Raw genomic sequence first — 15,378 nt, forward strand, 5'->3', positions numbered from 1 at the left:
GACGAAAGGGATACCGGGCCTTTCCCATTCTTTATTAACAATGTCCGCCACCCGCTTGGGTATAGGAAAAGCTTCTGGGAGCCCCGGCACCTCTAGGAACTTGTCCATTTTACATAGTTTCTCTGGGATGACCAACTTGTCACAATCATCCAGAGTGGATAATACCTCCTTAAGCAGAATGCGGAGATGTTCCAACTTAAATTTAAATGTAATCACATCAGGTTCAGCTTGTTGAGAAATGTTCCCTGAATCAGTAATTTCTCCCTCAGACAAAACCTCCCTGGCCCCATCAGACTGGGTTAGGGGCCCTTCAGAAACATTATCAGCGTCGTCATGCTCTTCAGTATCTAAAACAGAGCAGTCGCGCTTACGCTGATAAGTGTTCATTTTGGCTAAAATGTTTTTGACAGAATTATCCATTACAGCCGTTAATTGTTGCATAGTAAGGAGTATTGGCGCGCTAGATGTACTAGGGGCCTCCTGAGTGGGCAAGACTCGTGTAGACGAAGGAGGGAATGATGCAGTACCATGCTTACTCCCCTCACTTGAGGAATCATCTTGGGCATCATTGTCAATGTCACATAAATCACATTTATTTAAATGAATAGGAATTCTGGCTTCCCCACATTCAGAACACAGTCTATCTGGTAGTTCAGACATGTTAAACAGGCATAAACTTGATAACAAAGTACAAAAAACGTTTTAAAATAAAACCGTTACTGTCACTTTAAATTTTAAACTGAACACACTTTATTACTGCAATTGCGAAAAAACATGAAGGAATTGTTCAAAATTCACCAAATTTTCACCACAGTGTCTTAAAGCCTTAAAAGTATTGCACACCAAATTTGGAAGCTTTAACCCATAAAATAACGGAACCGGAGCCGTTTTGAACTTTAACCCCTTTACAGTCCCTGGTATCTGCTTTGCTGAGACCCAACCAAGCCCAAAGGGGAATACGATACCAAATAACGCCTTCAGAAAGTCTTTTCTAAGTATCAGAGCTCCTCTCACATGCGACTGCATGCCATGCCTCTCAAAAACAAGTGCGCAACACCGGCGCGAAAATGAGGCTCTGCCTATGCTTTGGGAAAGCCCCTAAAGAATAAGGTGTCTAAAACAGTGCCTGCCGATATTATTATATCAAAATACCCAAATAAAATGATTCCTCAAGGCTAAATATGTGTTAATAATGAATCGATTTAGCCCAGAAAAAGTCTACAGTCTTAATAAGCCCTTGTGAAGCCCTTATTTACGATCGTAATAAACATGGCTTACCGGATCCCATAGGGAAAATGACAGCTTCCAGCATTACATCGTCTTGTTAGAATGTGTCATACCTCAAGCAGCAAGAGACTGCTCACTGTTCCCCCAACTGAAGTTAATTGCTCTCAACAGTCCTGTGTGGAACAGCCATGGATTTTAGTGACGGTTGCTAAAATCATTTTCCTCATACAAACAGAAATCTTCATCTCTTTTCTGTTTCTGAGTAAATAGTACATACCAGCACTATTTCAAAATAACAAACTCTTGATTGAATAATAAAAACTACAGTTAAACACTAAAAAACTCTAAGCCATCTCCGTGGAGATGTTGCCTGTACAACGGCAAAGAGAATGACTGGGGTAGGCGGAGCCTAGGAGGGATCATGTGACCAGCTTTGCTGGGCTCTTTGCCATTTCCTGTTGGGGAAGAGAATATCCCACAAGTAAGGATGACGCCGTGGACCGGACACACCTATGTTGGAGAAATGGCATTTACTTCAATAACTGCACATATCAAGGATCATGAGGGTCAGTGTCTACAGTCTTGCTACAGACATTCCTTGAAAAGGATTACGTTGAAATAAAAAAGTTGTTGGTGAGCGATAAATGTAAACTTATAACATTTTGAATCCTTGTATAGATGGAAATGTTGGAGAGGAAATTCGAAATCTCTATAGCAGAAGTGGTGAACCTATGGCATGTGGACCCATGGTGACACACAAGACAAATTGCTAGCTCTGTAGCACAAAGCTTTAAAAGGAACATGAAAGCCAAAAAAATTATTTCATGATTTAGGTAGAACATACAATTTTAAACAACTTTCCAGTTTACTTCTATTATCAAATTTGCTTCATTCTCTTGGTATTGTTTGTTGAAGGAGAAGCAATGCACTACTGAACACATGAGTGAGCCAATGACAATCAGTATATATATATATGCAGCCACAAATTAGCAGCTAGAACCTAGGTTCTTTGCTGCTCCTGAGCTTAGCTAAACCTTTCAGCAAAGGATAACGATAGAAGAAAACAAATTAAATAATAGAAGTAAATTGGAAAGTTGTTTAAAATTGCATGTTCTTTCTAAATCATGAAAGAAAAAAAATGTGGGTTTCATGACCCTTTAAGACATAGAAGAAATTAATCTACATACTGCAAACATACGTCACAATAGTTTTACACAGAAGTCATGATGGAGACAAAACAGTGCTTCTTACCTTATCTAATGTACTGAATGATGGCCAGGACTGAAATCCATATTCTGAGGCAAATCGAGCTTTAGGGAATTCTTTCCAGTCCCAGCAGTCTGCCATATAGTTATAATAATGAATGTCGCCATAAAGATGGTCATAAGGGTTTTTGGCGAGCCAGTTCTCTTTTATTGTCTCTTTTCCATTTGTTGGACTAGAAGCAAGAAAAGGTCGGCTCTCATCCATCTAAAGAGAAAAGAAATAAGACAATAAAAGACTTGAAAAGAATACAGAATTATCATTGCTAATGGCACACAACTATCAATTTACTCAAAGTTCTATTTTATTTTTTATTTTTTTACAATTGACAAAACTAATCATTCTACTTGAGAATGTTTTTATAATCCATAAAGTTGTGCAAAGTAATACAAATTCAACAAAGCTAAATATGAGGGTTAAATTAACAGAATTCTTGTAAATGTCTCACTAGCTTTAGAGAAAAACAGATTTCCAATAAAAATAATTGTCTGTGGCATGGTAGCTTAATATATCTTGTTGACAAAGCAAGAAAACATCTCATAGTAATGTAAAATATATACTCTTACTTGCTATGATTTATAGAAACAATACAGATTTATCAAGGAAACATTTTTTAACAGTCTGTACATTTTTAAATCAGTATTTACTTTTTCTTTTTAAAGGGAGATTTAAATCAAAAAGTGAAGTCTCCAGAAAATATTTAAAGGGACATGAAACCCAAAATGTTTCTTTCATGATTCAGATTGAGAACAAAGAGTTGCAATAAGAAAATGACCTAACGTGGAACTGGAGTCTAAAACCTTCCATATTTTTTGGGGAACACTGGATGCTGAAGATAATAAATACAGAGCCTTTGCATTGTTACTGTTTTTTGTGCACTCACCTGAAGAACAAGCTCTCGAATTACTTTTATATAAAGGGTGAGGTAGTTTTGTGTAAAAACATCTCTCAGGGTAGATGGAATTGAAAACCAATCCTCAGCCATTGCTGCTTCATTTTCATTGTTGCCACTCCAGATAATTATAGATGGATGGGATCGAAGGCGCCTCACCTGGTAAAAGCACAAAATATAGAAATCAAGATATTTAAGTTTTGATGAAAATGGTAATAGAGGGGATATTTAATCCCCCCCCACACACACACACTAAATAGTCTCAAAAAAGTTCTATAACAGCATTCTACAAAAGAATTAGGATTTCTACATTGTGCCAGTAGAACTGGGTTATAAAGGTAAAACAAAGATTAAGATTGGTAGACCTCAGCTTTAAAAATACATTAAACAAAGAGAAAAATAACAACAAAATGTATGCTTACCTGATAAATGTATTTATTTCCGGATATGGAGAGTCCATAGCGTCATTCAATTACTAGTGGGAATAATCACTCCTGGTCAGCAGGAGGAGGAGCTGTTAAGTTTCACTCCCCTACCCATAATCCCCAGTCATTCGACCGAAGGGAAATGGAAAAAGAAATAACACAAAGGAATAGAGGTGCCTGAGGTTTAGTCAAAAATAAAGGGTGGGGTCATGGACTCTCCATATCCAGAAAGACAGAAATTTATCAGGTAAGCATACATTTTGTTTTCTTTCCTAAGATATGGAGAGTCCACAATGTCATTCAATTACTAGTGGGAACCAATACCCAAGCTAGAGGACACCGAATGAACAGGGAGAGAGAACAAGATAGGCAGACCTAAACAGTAGGCACCACCGCTTGAAGAATCTTTCCCCAAAAAGAGGCCTCAGCCGAGGCAAAAGTATCAAATTTGGAAGATTTGGAAAAAGTATGCAGAGAGGACAAAGTTGCAGCCTTGCAAATCTGTTCCACAGAAACTTCATGTTTGAAAGCCCAAGAAGAGGAGACAGCCCTAGTGGAATGAGCTGTAATTCTCTCAGGAGGCTGCTGTCCAGCAGTCTCATACGCAAAATGAATCATACTTCTCAACCAGAGGGAAAGAGAAGTAGCCTTCTGACACTTATGCTTTTCTGAGAAACAAACAAACAGGGCAGAAGACTGGCGAAAATCCTTAGTCGCCTGTAGGGCGAATTTTAGAGCAGGCACAACATCCAAGTTGTGCAACAGACGTTCTTTATGAGAAGGAGGATTGGGACAGAGAGAAGGAACAACAATTTCCTGATTAATATACCTATCCGAAACAACTTTAGGAAGAAACTCCAATTTAGTATGAAGAACCGCCTTATCCACATGAAGGATAAGCTAAGGCGAATCACACTGCAAAGCCGAGAGTTCCGAAACTCTCCGAGCAGAAGAGATAGCAATAAGAAATGAAACATTCCAAGATAGCAACTTAATATCTATGAAATGCATTGGCTCAAACGGTGCCTGCTGCAAAACTTTAAGAACAAGATTAAGGCTCCAAGGAGGAGCAACAGGTTTAGACACAGGCCTGATTCTGACTAGGGCCTGACAAAAAGATTAAACATCTGGCACATCCACCAGACGCTTGTGTAACAAAATAGATACTTCAGAAATCTGACCTTTCAGAGAACTGACTGACAACCCTCTCTTTAGAGCTTCCTGGAGAAAAGACAGGATTCTAGGAATCCTGACCCTACTCCAAGAGTAGCCTTTAGATTCACACTAATAAAAAGGTATTTACGCCATACCTTATAGTAAATTTTTCGAGTAACAGGCTTGTGAGCCTGGATCATGGTCTCAATGACCGACTCAGAAAATCCACACTTAGACAGAACTAAGCGTTCAATCTGGAAGCAGTCAGCTTCAGAGAACCGAGACTTAGATGGAGAAATGGACCCTGAGTTAGAATGTCCTTCCTCAGAGGAAACCTCCAAGGTAGCAGAGATGACATCTTCACTAGGTCTGAATACCAGATCCTGCGAGGGCATGCAGGAGCTATTAGAATTACTGATGCTCTCTCTTGTTTGATACGAGCAATAACTCGTGGAAGGAGCGCAAACGGAGGAAACAGGTATGCTAGACCGAAATCCCAAGGAACCGCCAGAGCATCTATCAGAGCGGCCTGAGGATCTCTTGACCTTGAACCATACCTTGGAAGCTTGACGTTCTGCCGAGATGCCATCAGATCCAACTCTGGCACCCCCCCATTTGAGGGTTAACCTGGAGAACACCTCTAGATGGAGAGCCCACTCCCCGGGATGAAATGTCTGCTCAAGAAATCCGCTTCCCAGTTGTCCACTCCAGGAATGTGGATGGCAGATAAACAATTGTGAGCTTCCGCCCAGTGAATAATCCGTGCCATCCCCTTCATGGCTAAGGAACTCCGAGTCCCTCCCTGGTGGTTGATGTAAGCCACTGAGGTGATGTTGTCCGACTGAAACCTGATAAACCGGGCTAAAAAGCCAATTGAGGCCAAGCCATCAGAGCATTGTAAATCGCTCTCAACTCCAAGATGTTTATTGGGAGAGCAGACTCCTCCCGAGTCCATAGTCCCTGCGCCTTTAACTAGTCCCAGACTGCTCCCCAGCCCAGCAGGCTGGCGTCCATGGTCACAATCACCCAGGAAGGTCTCCGGAAGCAAAAACGTTCATAGATGGGGAATCTATAGGGAAAACCACCCTTGTAGCTGGAACAAGGGAACTCTTCACTTGATTCACTTTCCATCTGTGGGAATGTAGAATAGACAACAAGATCTCTGTATAAGAGTTTGCTTGTTGAAAAGATGGCGCCTGAACCAATATGTCATCCAGGTAGGGTGCCACTGCAATTCCCGAGACCTGATCACTACCAAGAGAGCCCCCAGAACCTTTGAGAAAATTCTGGGAGCTGTGGCAAGGCCAAACGGAAGAGCCACAAAGTGTTTGTTTAGAAAGGCGAATCTTAAGAACTTGTGATGATCCCTGTGGATGGGAACATGAAGATACGCATCCTTTAGGTCTATAGTCATCATGAACTGATCCTCTTGGTCCAAAGGAAAAATGGAACGAATGGTTTCCATTTTGAAGGATGGCACCCTGAGAAACTTGTTGAGACACTTTAGGTCTAAAATGGGTTGAAAGGTTCCCTCATCTTTAGGAACCACAAACAGATTTGAATAGAATCCTAGACCCTGTTCCCTTCCTGGAACTAGAACAATCACTCCCAGAGAGGAAAGGTCCTGAACGCAGTTCAAGAATGCCTCTCTTTTTACCTGGTCTGCAGATAACCTTGAGTGGAGGAATCTGCCCCCTGGGAGGGAAAGTTTTGAATTCTATTTCCATCTCAAGGGGAGGAGAGTCCACTGCTTCATTCCTCACTTGTGGGAAATAAGAACATGGCTACCAGGAGGAGGCAAAGACACCCCAGCCAAAGGCTTAAATACCTCCCCTACTCCCCTCATCCCCAAGTCATTCTTTGCCTTTCATCACAGAAGGTTGGCAGAGAAGTGTCGGAAGATTTGGAGTAGTCTCTTATGGAGGGTAGTACTCTTAGCAATGGGACTGGAGTTTTAAGTAGTCCTGTCAGCTTCTCAGTGAGAGCATGGGTGAATGTTAGAGTTCGGAGATGCAGGGGGAGTTCTTCTGCAAAACCATCCCGACTAATATTAACAGCTCCGTAAGCAATCAGCGTTGACGAGTTTCACTGCCTGATTTTCTTCTCTCAAGTCCATGTCAGGAGCGATGCTACTAACCTGTCACACTTGAAAGGGCATGTTCCTGTTCCACGGCGTTGATTCTGGTAAGATCTTTTCATTATATATATATATATATATATATATATATATATATATATATATATATATGATAACGTAAGAAGACAGGGTCACAGTGTGACTTCTTTTATCTGTATAGAATCTAGGGTAATACCCTGGGAAGGGGGTGATGGAACAGGGGGGATTTTATTGAGGCAGGGTTTTTTTGGCACGTCTCTCTCTCTCAAGTGCAGGGGTGGTCCTGCATGGCACTCCATGTGACCGGGTGTGGCCTCTAACTTCCTCTTTCTCGACCTGCGTTCGGAGACGAAAGCTGTTTCTTGTAGTCCGGATCATAGGAGGTGGTGAGTGCCCCGGCGATTGGGATATAAAGGTGCCATTTAATAAATGTATCAAGTCCGTAATAAAGGCGCAAGCTATGGAGAGAGTATCCTCCAATATATCAAACCGTTTAACTGTGTATACTATGAGGAGGTTCGGGTCGAACAGCCGACACAATTCTGTCCCAGATGCTTTGACAATATTGCTATATCGAAAAAGAATAAGGTACTTAGTACGACTGAGTAGTCCACCTCTGATTGTTCTCCGCCCCGCGAGGTGCGTTCCCTACAATCATATCCAATTACACAAGCAGTTCCCCAGGGCACTACTAATCCTCCCCCGGGAGGGGCCCTTTGGCCTCCAGACTTCGCCAATCAGTTGCAGACGGCGGCCATAAATTCGATGTCTCTGCCTTCTAAGTGCAAGCGGAAGGTACGGCACTGCTATCCGTCTTAGGGGTCTTCGACTCTGCTGGATGTCTCAGACAGATTATCCGTTGAGGACGACTCCGACTTATTGGAGGATGTCGCTTCTGGGTCGGAATCGTCTACTTCTAGGGCTCCGTCTACGGAGGAATTAGATTTCAAATTTAAGATGGATCTTTTGCGCTTTCTGCTGAGGGAAGTGCTTGCTACGCTGGAGGTTCCGGGACCGAAACTCTGAGGAACCTTCAATCCCTAAATTGGATAGGGTTTACGAGTACAGGGTAGTGCCCCAGGCCTTCCCGGTTCCTATCAAAATGGCGAACATTATTAAGAATGAATGGGGGAAACTGGGTTCGCCCTTTTCTCCCTCGTCTTCTTTTAAGAAGCTTTTCACCGTTCCGGACGTGCAGACTGAACTGTGGGGAACCGTCCCTAAGGTGGATGGTGCTATCTCCACACTCGCTAAAAGAACGACCATTCCGCTTGAGTATAGGTCCTCTTTTAAGGAACCCATGGATAAACAGATGAGTCCATGTTGCGGAAGATCTGAGCAATCTAAGGGATCTTGAAAGCCTACAAACTCTTGGAACAAGTTCAAGCAGAACAAAAAGTCAGCCAAGTCAAAGTCGTCATGAAGGGGCAGCCCCCGACCAGTCCTTGGACCAGGTAGGGGGCAGACTATCTCTTTTTGCGGAGGCCTGGGGGGGAGACGTTACAGATTGTTGAGTCCTGGAGGTCGTCACTCAGGGGTACAGGATAGGTATCAAATTGTATCCACCCAGAGGCAGGTTCCTCCTGTCAAATATATCTTCAAGAACATATAAGAGAGACACTTTCCTGGGGTGTGTGAGAGATCTCTCATCTCTCTGAGTAATCGTCCCAGTCCCTCCGGTAGAAAGAGGTCTGGGGTATTATACAAACCTTTTCGTGGTCTCAAAGAAGGAGGGCATGTTTCATCCAATTCTGGACCTAAAGGCCCTAAACAAGTTTGTCAGTTCCATTGTTCAAGATGGAGACGATCAGGTCAATTCTGCCCCTGGTTCAAGAGGGGCAATTCATGACAACTATAGACCTGAAGGATGCTTACCGTCATGCTCCAATCCAGAAGGATCCCATCAAATTTCTAAGGTTCGCCTTCCTGGACCAGCACTTCCAGTTTGCGGCCCTTCCATTTGGTCTGGCGACCGCCCCAAGCTTCTGAGATCTCTTCTTGCAGTAGCGAGAGCCAGAGGGATTGCAGTGGCACCGTATCTGGACGATATTCTGGTCCAGGCTCCACCCTATAGTCTGGCGGTGGATCACACAAGAGCTCTTCTCTTTCTTCTTCGGTCCCATGGGTGGAAGATAAACAAAGGAAAGAGTTCATTGGTCCCCAGCAACAGGGTGGAGTTCCTGGGTACGATAATAGATTCTTCAGCAATAAGGATATTTTTGACAGACCAGAGAAGTTGCAAGCTGGTGTCCAACTGTCTAGCCCTGCAGACATCATCCAGGACATCTGTGGCCAGGTGTATGGAGGTAATCAGGCTAATGGTATCCAGCATAGATGACATTCCATTCGCCAGGTTCCATCTCAGACCTCTTCAGCTGTGCGTGTTGAGACAATGGAACGGCGATCATTCAGTTTTGTCCCAACAGTTATCTCTAGACAGACCGGTGAGGGAGTCCCTGTTTTGGTTAATCCAAACGGGACAGTTGTCCCAGGGAACATCCTTCCTGAGACCATCCTGGGAGATTGTAACCACGGATGCAAGTCTACCAGGATGGGGAGCTGTTTAGGGTGCCAGAAGGGCACAAGGCAGATGGACTCTAGAGGAATCGAGTCTACCTATAAATATTTTGGAACTTCGAGCGATATTCAACGCTCTGAGGGCCTGGCCCCCTCCCCTCTGGGGTAGTCCCAATTCATCAGATTCCAATCGGACAACATTACCTTGGTGGCTTACATAAACCACCAGGGGGGGAACGAGAAGCTCCCTTGCAATGAGGGAAGTATCTCGGATTCTGGAATGGGCAGAGACTCACAATTGTTCGCTCTCAGCAATCCACATTCCGGGTGTGGACAACTGGGAAGCGGATTTTCTGAGCAGACAGACGTTTCATCCAGGGGAATGGTCTCTCCACCACGAGATGTCTGCAGCAGATGGGGGATGCCGGAAATAGATTTCATGGCGTCCAGACTTAATTACAAACTACCCAGAAACGGGTCGCGATCCAGGGATCCCCAGGCAGAACTGATAGACGCCTTGGCGGTACCCTGGGACTTCAACCTAATTTACATATTTCCACCTCGAGTAGTGGCACGCATTAAGCAGGAGCAAGCTTCGGCTATTCTGATTGCTCCATTGTGGCCGCAGAGGGCGTGGTTTGCCGATTTAGTGGTGATGTTGTCATATCCACCGTGGACGTTACCTTGTCACAAGGATTTGCTAGTTCAAGGTCCTTTTCAACATCAAAATCCTGAGGATGACTGCGTAGAGATTGAACGCCTAGTCTTAGCCAAGAGAGGATTTTCGGAGAGAGTGATGGATACACTCGTTCAGGCCAGGAAGCCGGCCACTAGACGCATCTACCACAAGGTGTGGAGGACCTACATGTCCTGGTGTGAGGAACGAGGATACCCATGGCATAAGGTCAGGGTATCCAGGATTTTGGCCTTTCTTCAGGAGGAGGGGACAGATCTCAGCTTTATCTGTACTGTTACATAAGAAGCTTGCGGAGCTTCCTGACATTCAGTCCTTTGTTCAGGATCAGACCTGTCTTCAGGAATCCGGCTCCTCCTTGGAGCTTAAACTTGGTTCTTAAGGTTTTGCAGAGGGCTCCGTTTGAGCCTATGCATGCCCTTGACATTAAGGTTCTCTCATGGAAGGTCCTGTTGCTATTGGCTATTGCATAAACACGCAGAGTCTCCGAGTTGGCGGCCTTGCAATGTGAGCCTCCCTACTTAGTTTTTCATGCTGATAAGGCTGTTCTTCGCACTGGATTGGGATTCCTTCCCAAGGTAGTGTTGAGTCGTAACATCAATCAGGAAATAGTAGTTCCTTCCTTGTATCCTAACCCTTCTTCTTCGGAGAGGTTACTTAATAATTTGGATGTGGTCTGAGCTTTGAAGTTTTATCTTCAAGCCACAAAGGAGTTCAGACAGATGTCGTCCTTATTTGTTATGTATTCTGGAAGACGCAGGGGACAGAGGGCCTCTGCAACTTCTTTATCTTTTTGGTTGAGGAGTATGGTCCATCTGGCATTTGAGACAGCAGGACACAAGCCTCCTCAGAGGATTACAGCTCACTCGACTAGAGCTGTGGCCTCTTCTTAGACCTTTTAGGAATGAGGCTTCTATGGAGCAGATTTGTACCTGGTCATCCTTACATACTTTGATAAATTTGATGTTTTTGCTTTGGCGGAAGCAGCTTTTGGGAGAAATGTTCTGCAGGCTGTGGTGCCCTCAGTATAGGGTCCGCCTCATTTACCCTCCCATTTTTTTTCATTCAGTGTCCTCTAGAGCTTGGGTATTTGTTCCCACATGTGATGAATGAAGTAGTGGACTTTCCTCCCCTTTAGATGGAAAACATAAATTATGCTTACCTGATAATTTCATTTCCATTGTGGGGAGGAGAGTCCACTGCACCCGCACGTTCTCCGGTGGGCGGACCTAAATTTATTTTTGATCTTCTGGCACCATTTATACCCTGATATTTCTCCTACTGTTTCTTGTTCCCTTGGCAGAATGACTGGGGTATGAGGGGAGTGGGGGAGGTATTTAAGCCTTTGGCTGGGGTGTCTGCCTCCTCCTGGGGGCAAGGTTCTAATTTCCCACAAGTGATGAATGAAGCAGTGGACTCTCCTCCCTACGATGGAAATGAAATTATCAGGTAAGCATAATTTATGTTTTTGTAACCCTGAGATACTATGTCCAGTATATCCCATACGTCACTAGCTTGATCTTCTGGCACCATTTATACCCTGATATTTCTCCTACTGTTTCTTGTTCCCTTGGCAGAATGACTGGGGAATGAGGGGAGTGGGGGAGGTATTTAAGCCTTTGGCTGGGGTGTCTGCCTCCTCCTGGGGGCCAGGTTCTAATTTCCCACAAGTGATGAATGAAGCAGTGGACTCTCCTCCCTACAATGGAAATGAAATTATCAGGTAAGCATAATTTATGTTTTTGTAACCCTGAGATACTATGTCCACAGCCCAAGGATCTGGTACATCTCGTATCCATGCTTGACAAAACAGGGAAAGTCTGCCCCCCACTTGATCCGATCCTGGATCAGGGGCCGACCCTTCATGCTGACTTGGAATAAGGGGAAGCAATCAATGAAACCCTCAGCTGAGTCTAAGATTGATTGGACTTCCAAGAAGAATTGGACTGTTCCTGCTTGGAAGAGGGAGAAAAACATAATTTATGTAAGAACTTACCTGATAAATTCATTTCTTTCATATTAGCAAGAGTCCATGAGCTAGTGACGTATGGGATATACATTCCTACCAGGAGGGGCAAAGTTTCCCAAACCTCAAAATGCCTATAAATACACCACTTACCACACCCACAATTCAGTTTAACGAATAGCCAAGAAGTGGGTTGATAAGAAAAAAGTGCGAAAGCATAAAAAAAAAGGAATTGGAATAATTGTGCTTTATACAAAAAAATCATAACCACCACAAAAAGGGTGGGCCTCAAGGACTCTTGCTAATATGAAAGAAATTAATTTATCAGGTAAGTTCTTACTTAAATTATGTTTTCTTTCATGTAATTAGCAAGAGTCCATGAGCTAGTGACGTATGGGATAATGAATACCCAAGATGTGGATCTTCCACGCAAGAGTCACTAGAGAGGGAGGGATAAAATAAAGACAGCCAATTCCGCTGAAAAAATAATCCACACCCCAAAATAAAGTTTAAATCTTATAATGAAAAAAACTGAAATTATAAGCAGAAGAATCAAACTGAAACAGCTGCCTGAAGTACTTTTCTACCAAAAAACTGCTTCAGAAGAAGAAAGCACATCAAAATGGTAGAATTTAGTAAAAGTATGCAAAGAAGACCAAGTTGCTGCTTTGAAAATCTGATCAACCGAAGCTTCATTCTTAAATGCCCAGGAAGTAGAGACTGACCTAGTCGAATGAGCTGCAATCCTTTGAGGCGGAGTTCTACACGACTCAACATAAGCATGATGAATCAAAGACTTTAACCAAGATGCCAAGGAAATGGCAGAAGCCTTCTGACCTTTCCTAGAACCAGAAAACATAACAAATAGACTAGAAGTCTTTCTGAAATCTTTAGTAGCTTCAACATAATATTTCAAAGCTCTAACTACATCCAAATAATGCAACGATCTTTCCTTAGAATTCTTAGGATTAGGACATAATGAAGGAACCACAATTTCTCTACTAATGTTGTTAGAATTCACAACCTTAGGTAAAAATTTAAATGAAGTTCGCAACACCGCCTTATCCTGATGAAAAATCAGAAAAACAGAATTTATGTTCACCTGATAAATTACGTTCTCCAACGGTGTGTCCGGTCCACGGCGTCATCCTTACTTGTGGGATATTCTCCTCCCCAACAGGAAATGGCAAAGAGCCCAGCAAAGCTGGTCACATGATCCCTCCTAGGCTCCGCCTTCCCCAGTCATTCGACCGACGTAAAGGAGGAATATTTGCATAGGAGAAATCATATGATACCGTGGTGACTGTAGTTAGAGAAATTAAATCATCAGACCTGATTAAAAAACCAGGGCGGGCCGTGGACCGGACACACCGTTGGAGAAAGTAATTTATCAGGTAAACATAAATTCTGTTTTCTCCAACATAGGTGTGTCCGGTCCACGGCGTCATCCTTACTTGTGGGAACCAATACCAAAGCTTTAGGACACGGATGATGGGAGGGAGCAAATCAGGTCACCTAGATGGAAGGCACCACGGCTTGCAAAACCTTTCTCCCAAAAATAGCCTCAGAAGAAGCAAAAGTATCAAATTTGTAAAATTTGGTAAAAGTGTGCAGTGAAGACCAAGTCGCTGCCTTACATATCTGATCAACAGAAGCCTCGTTCTTGAAGGCCCATGTGGAAGCCACAGCCCTAGTGGAGTGAGCTGTGATTCTTTCAGGAGGCTGCCGTTCGGCAGTCTCATAAGCCAATCTGATGATGCTTTTAAGCCAAAAAGAGAGAGAGGTAGAAGTTGCTTTTTGACCTCTCCTTTTACCAGAATAAACAACAAACAAGGAAGATGTTTGTCTGAAATCCTTTGTAGCCTCTAAATAGAATTTTAGAGCACGAACTACATCCAAATTGTGCAACAAACGTTCCTTCTTTGAAACTGGATTCGGACACAAAGAAGGCACAACTATCTCCTGGTTAATATTTTTATTAGAAACAACTTTCGGAAGAAAACCAGGTTTAGTACGCAAAACCACCTTATCTGCATGGAACACCAGATAAGGAGGAGAACACTGCAGAGCAGATAACTCTGAAACTCTTCTAGCAGAAGAAATTGCAACCAAAAATAAAACTTTCCAAGATAATAACTTAATATCTACGGAATGTAAGGGTTCAAACGGAACCCCTTGAAGAACTGAAAGAACTAAATTGAGACTCCAAGGAGGAGTCAAAGGTTTGTAAACAGGCTTGATTCTAACCAGAGCCTGAACAAAAGCCTGAACATCTGGCACAGCCGCCAGCTTCTTGTGAAGTAAAACAGATAAAGCAGAAATCTGTCCCTTCAAAGAACTTGCAGATAATCCTTTCTCCAAACCCTCTTGTAGAAAGGATAGAATCTTAGGAATTTTTACCCTGTTCCATGGGAATCCTTTCGATTCGCACCAACAGATATATTTCTTCCATACTTTATGGTAAATTTTCCTAGTTACAGGCTTTCTAGCCTGAATAAGAGTATCAATGACAGAATCTGAGAACCCACGCTTTGATAAAATCAAGCGTTCAATCTCCAAGCAGTCAGTTGGAGTGATGCCAGATTCGGATGTTCGAACGGACCTTGAACAAGAAGGTCCCGTCTCAAAGGTAGCTTCCATGGTGGAGCCGATGACATATTCACCAGGTCTGCATACCAAGTTCTGCGTGGCCACGCAGGAGCTATCAAGATCACCGAAGCCCTCTCTTGATTGATCCTGGCTACCAGCCTGGGAATGAGAGGAAACGGTGGGAACACATAAGCTAGGTTGAAGGTCCAGGGCGCTACTAGTGCATCTACTAGAGTCGCCTTGGGATCCCTGGATCTGGACCCGTAGCAAGGAACCTTGAAGTTCTGACGAGACGCCATCAGATCCATGTCTGGAATGCCCCATAATTGAGTTATTTGGGCAAAGATTTCCGGATGGAGTTCCCACTCCCCCGGATGAAATGTCTGACGACTCAGAAAATCCGCTTCCCAATTTTCCACTCCTGGGATGTGGATTGCAGACAAGTGGCAGGAGTGAAGCTCCGCCCATTGAATTACTTTGGTCACTTCTTCCATCGCCAGGGAACTCCTTGTTCCCCCCTGATGGTTGATATAT

General features: G+C 43.4%; 1 protein-coding gene across 3 annotated transcripts in view; it reads right to left on the bottom strand.

Moving 5' to 3' along the window:
• MANBA (mannosidase beta) overlaps window positions 1-15,378 on the bottom strand; it is a 143,037-nt gene that overhangs the window by 36,254 nt on the left and 91,405 nt on the right. For all 3 annotated transcript variants that reach the window (XM_053703498.1, XM_053703497.1, XM_053703499.1), the window contains 2 exons: window positions 3,374-3,541; window positions 2,479-2,697 (listed from right to left, as the gene is read on the bottom strand). In XM_053703498.1, coding sequence (XP_053559473.1) covers window positions 2,479-2,697; window positions 3,374-3,541 — 387 coding nt within the window. The remainder of the gene's footprint in view (window positions 1-2,478; window positions 2,698-3,373; window positions 3,542-15,378) is intronic.

The sequence above is a fragment of the Bombina bombina genome, chromosome 2, assembly GCF_027579735.1.
Source record: "Bombina bombina isolate aBomBom1 chromosome 2, aBomBom1.pri, whole genome shotgun sequence".
Taxonomy (NCBI): domain Eukaryota; kingdom Metazoa; phylum Chordata; class Amphibia; order Anura; family Bombinatoridae; genus Bombina; species Bombina bombina.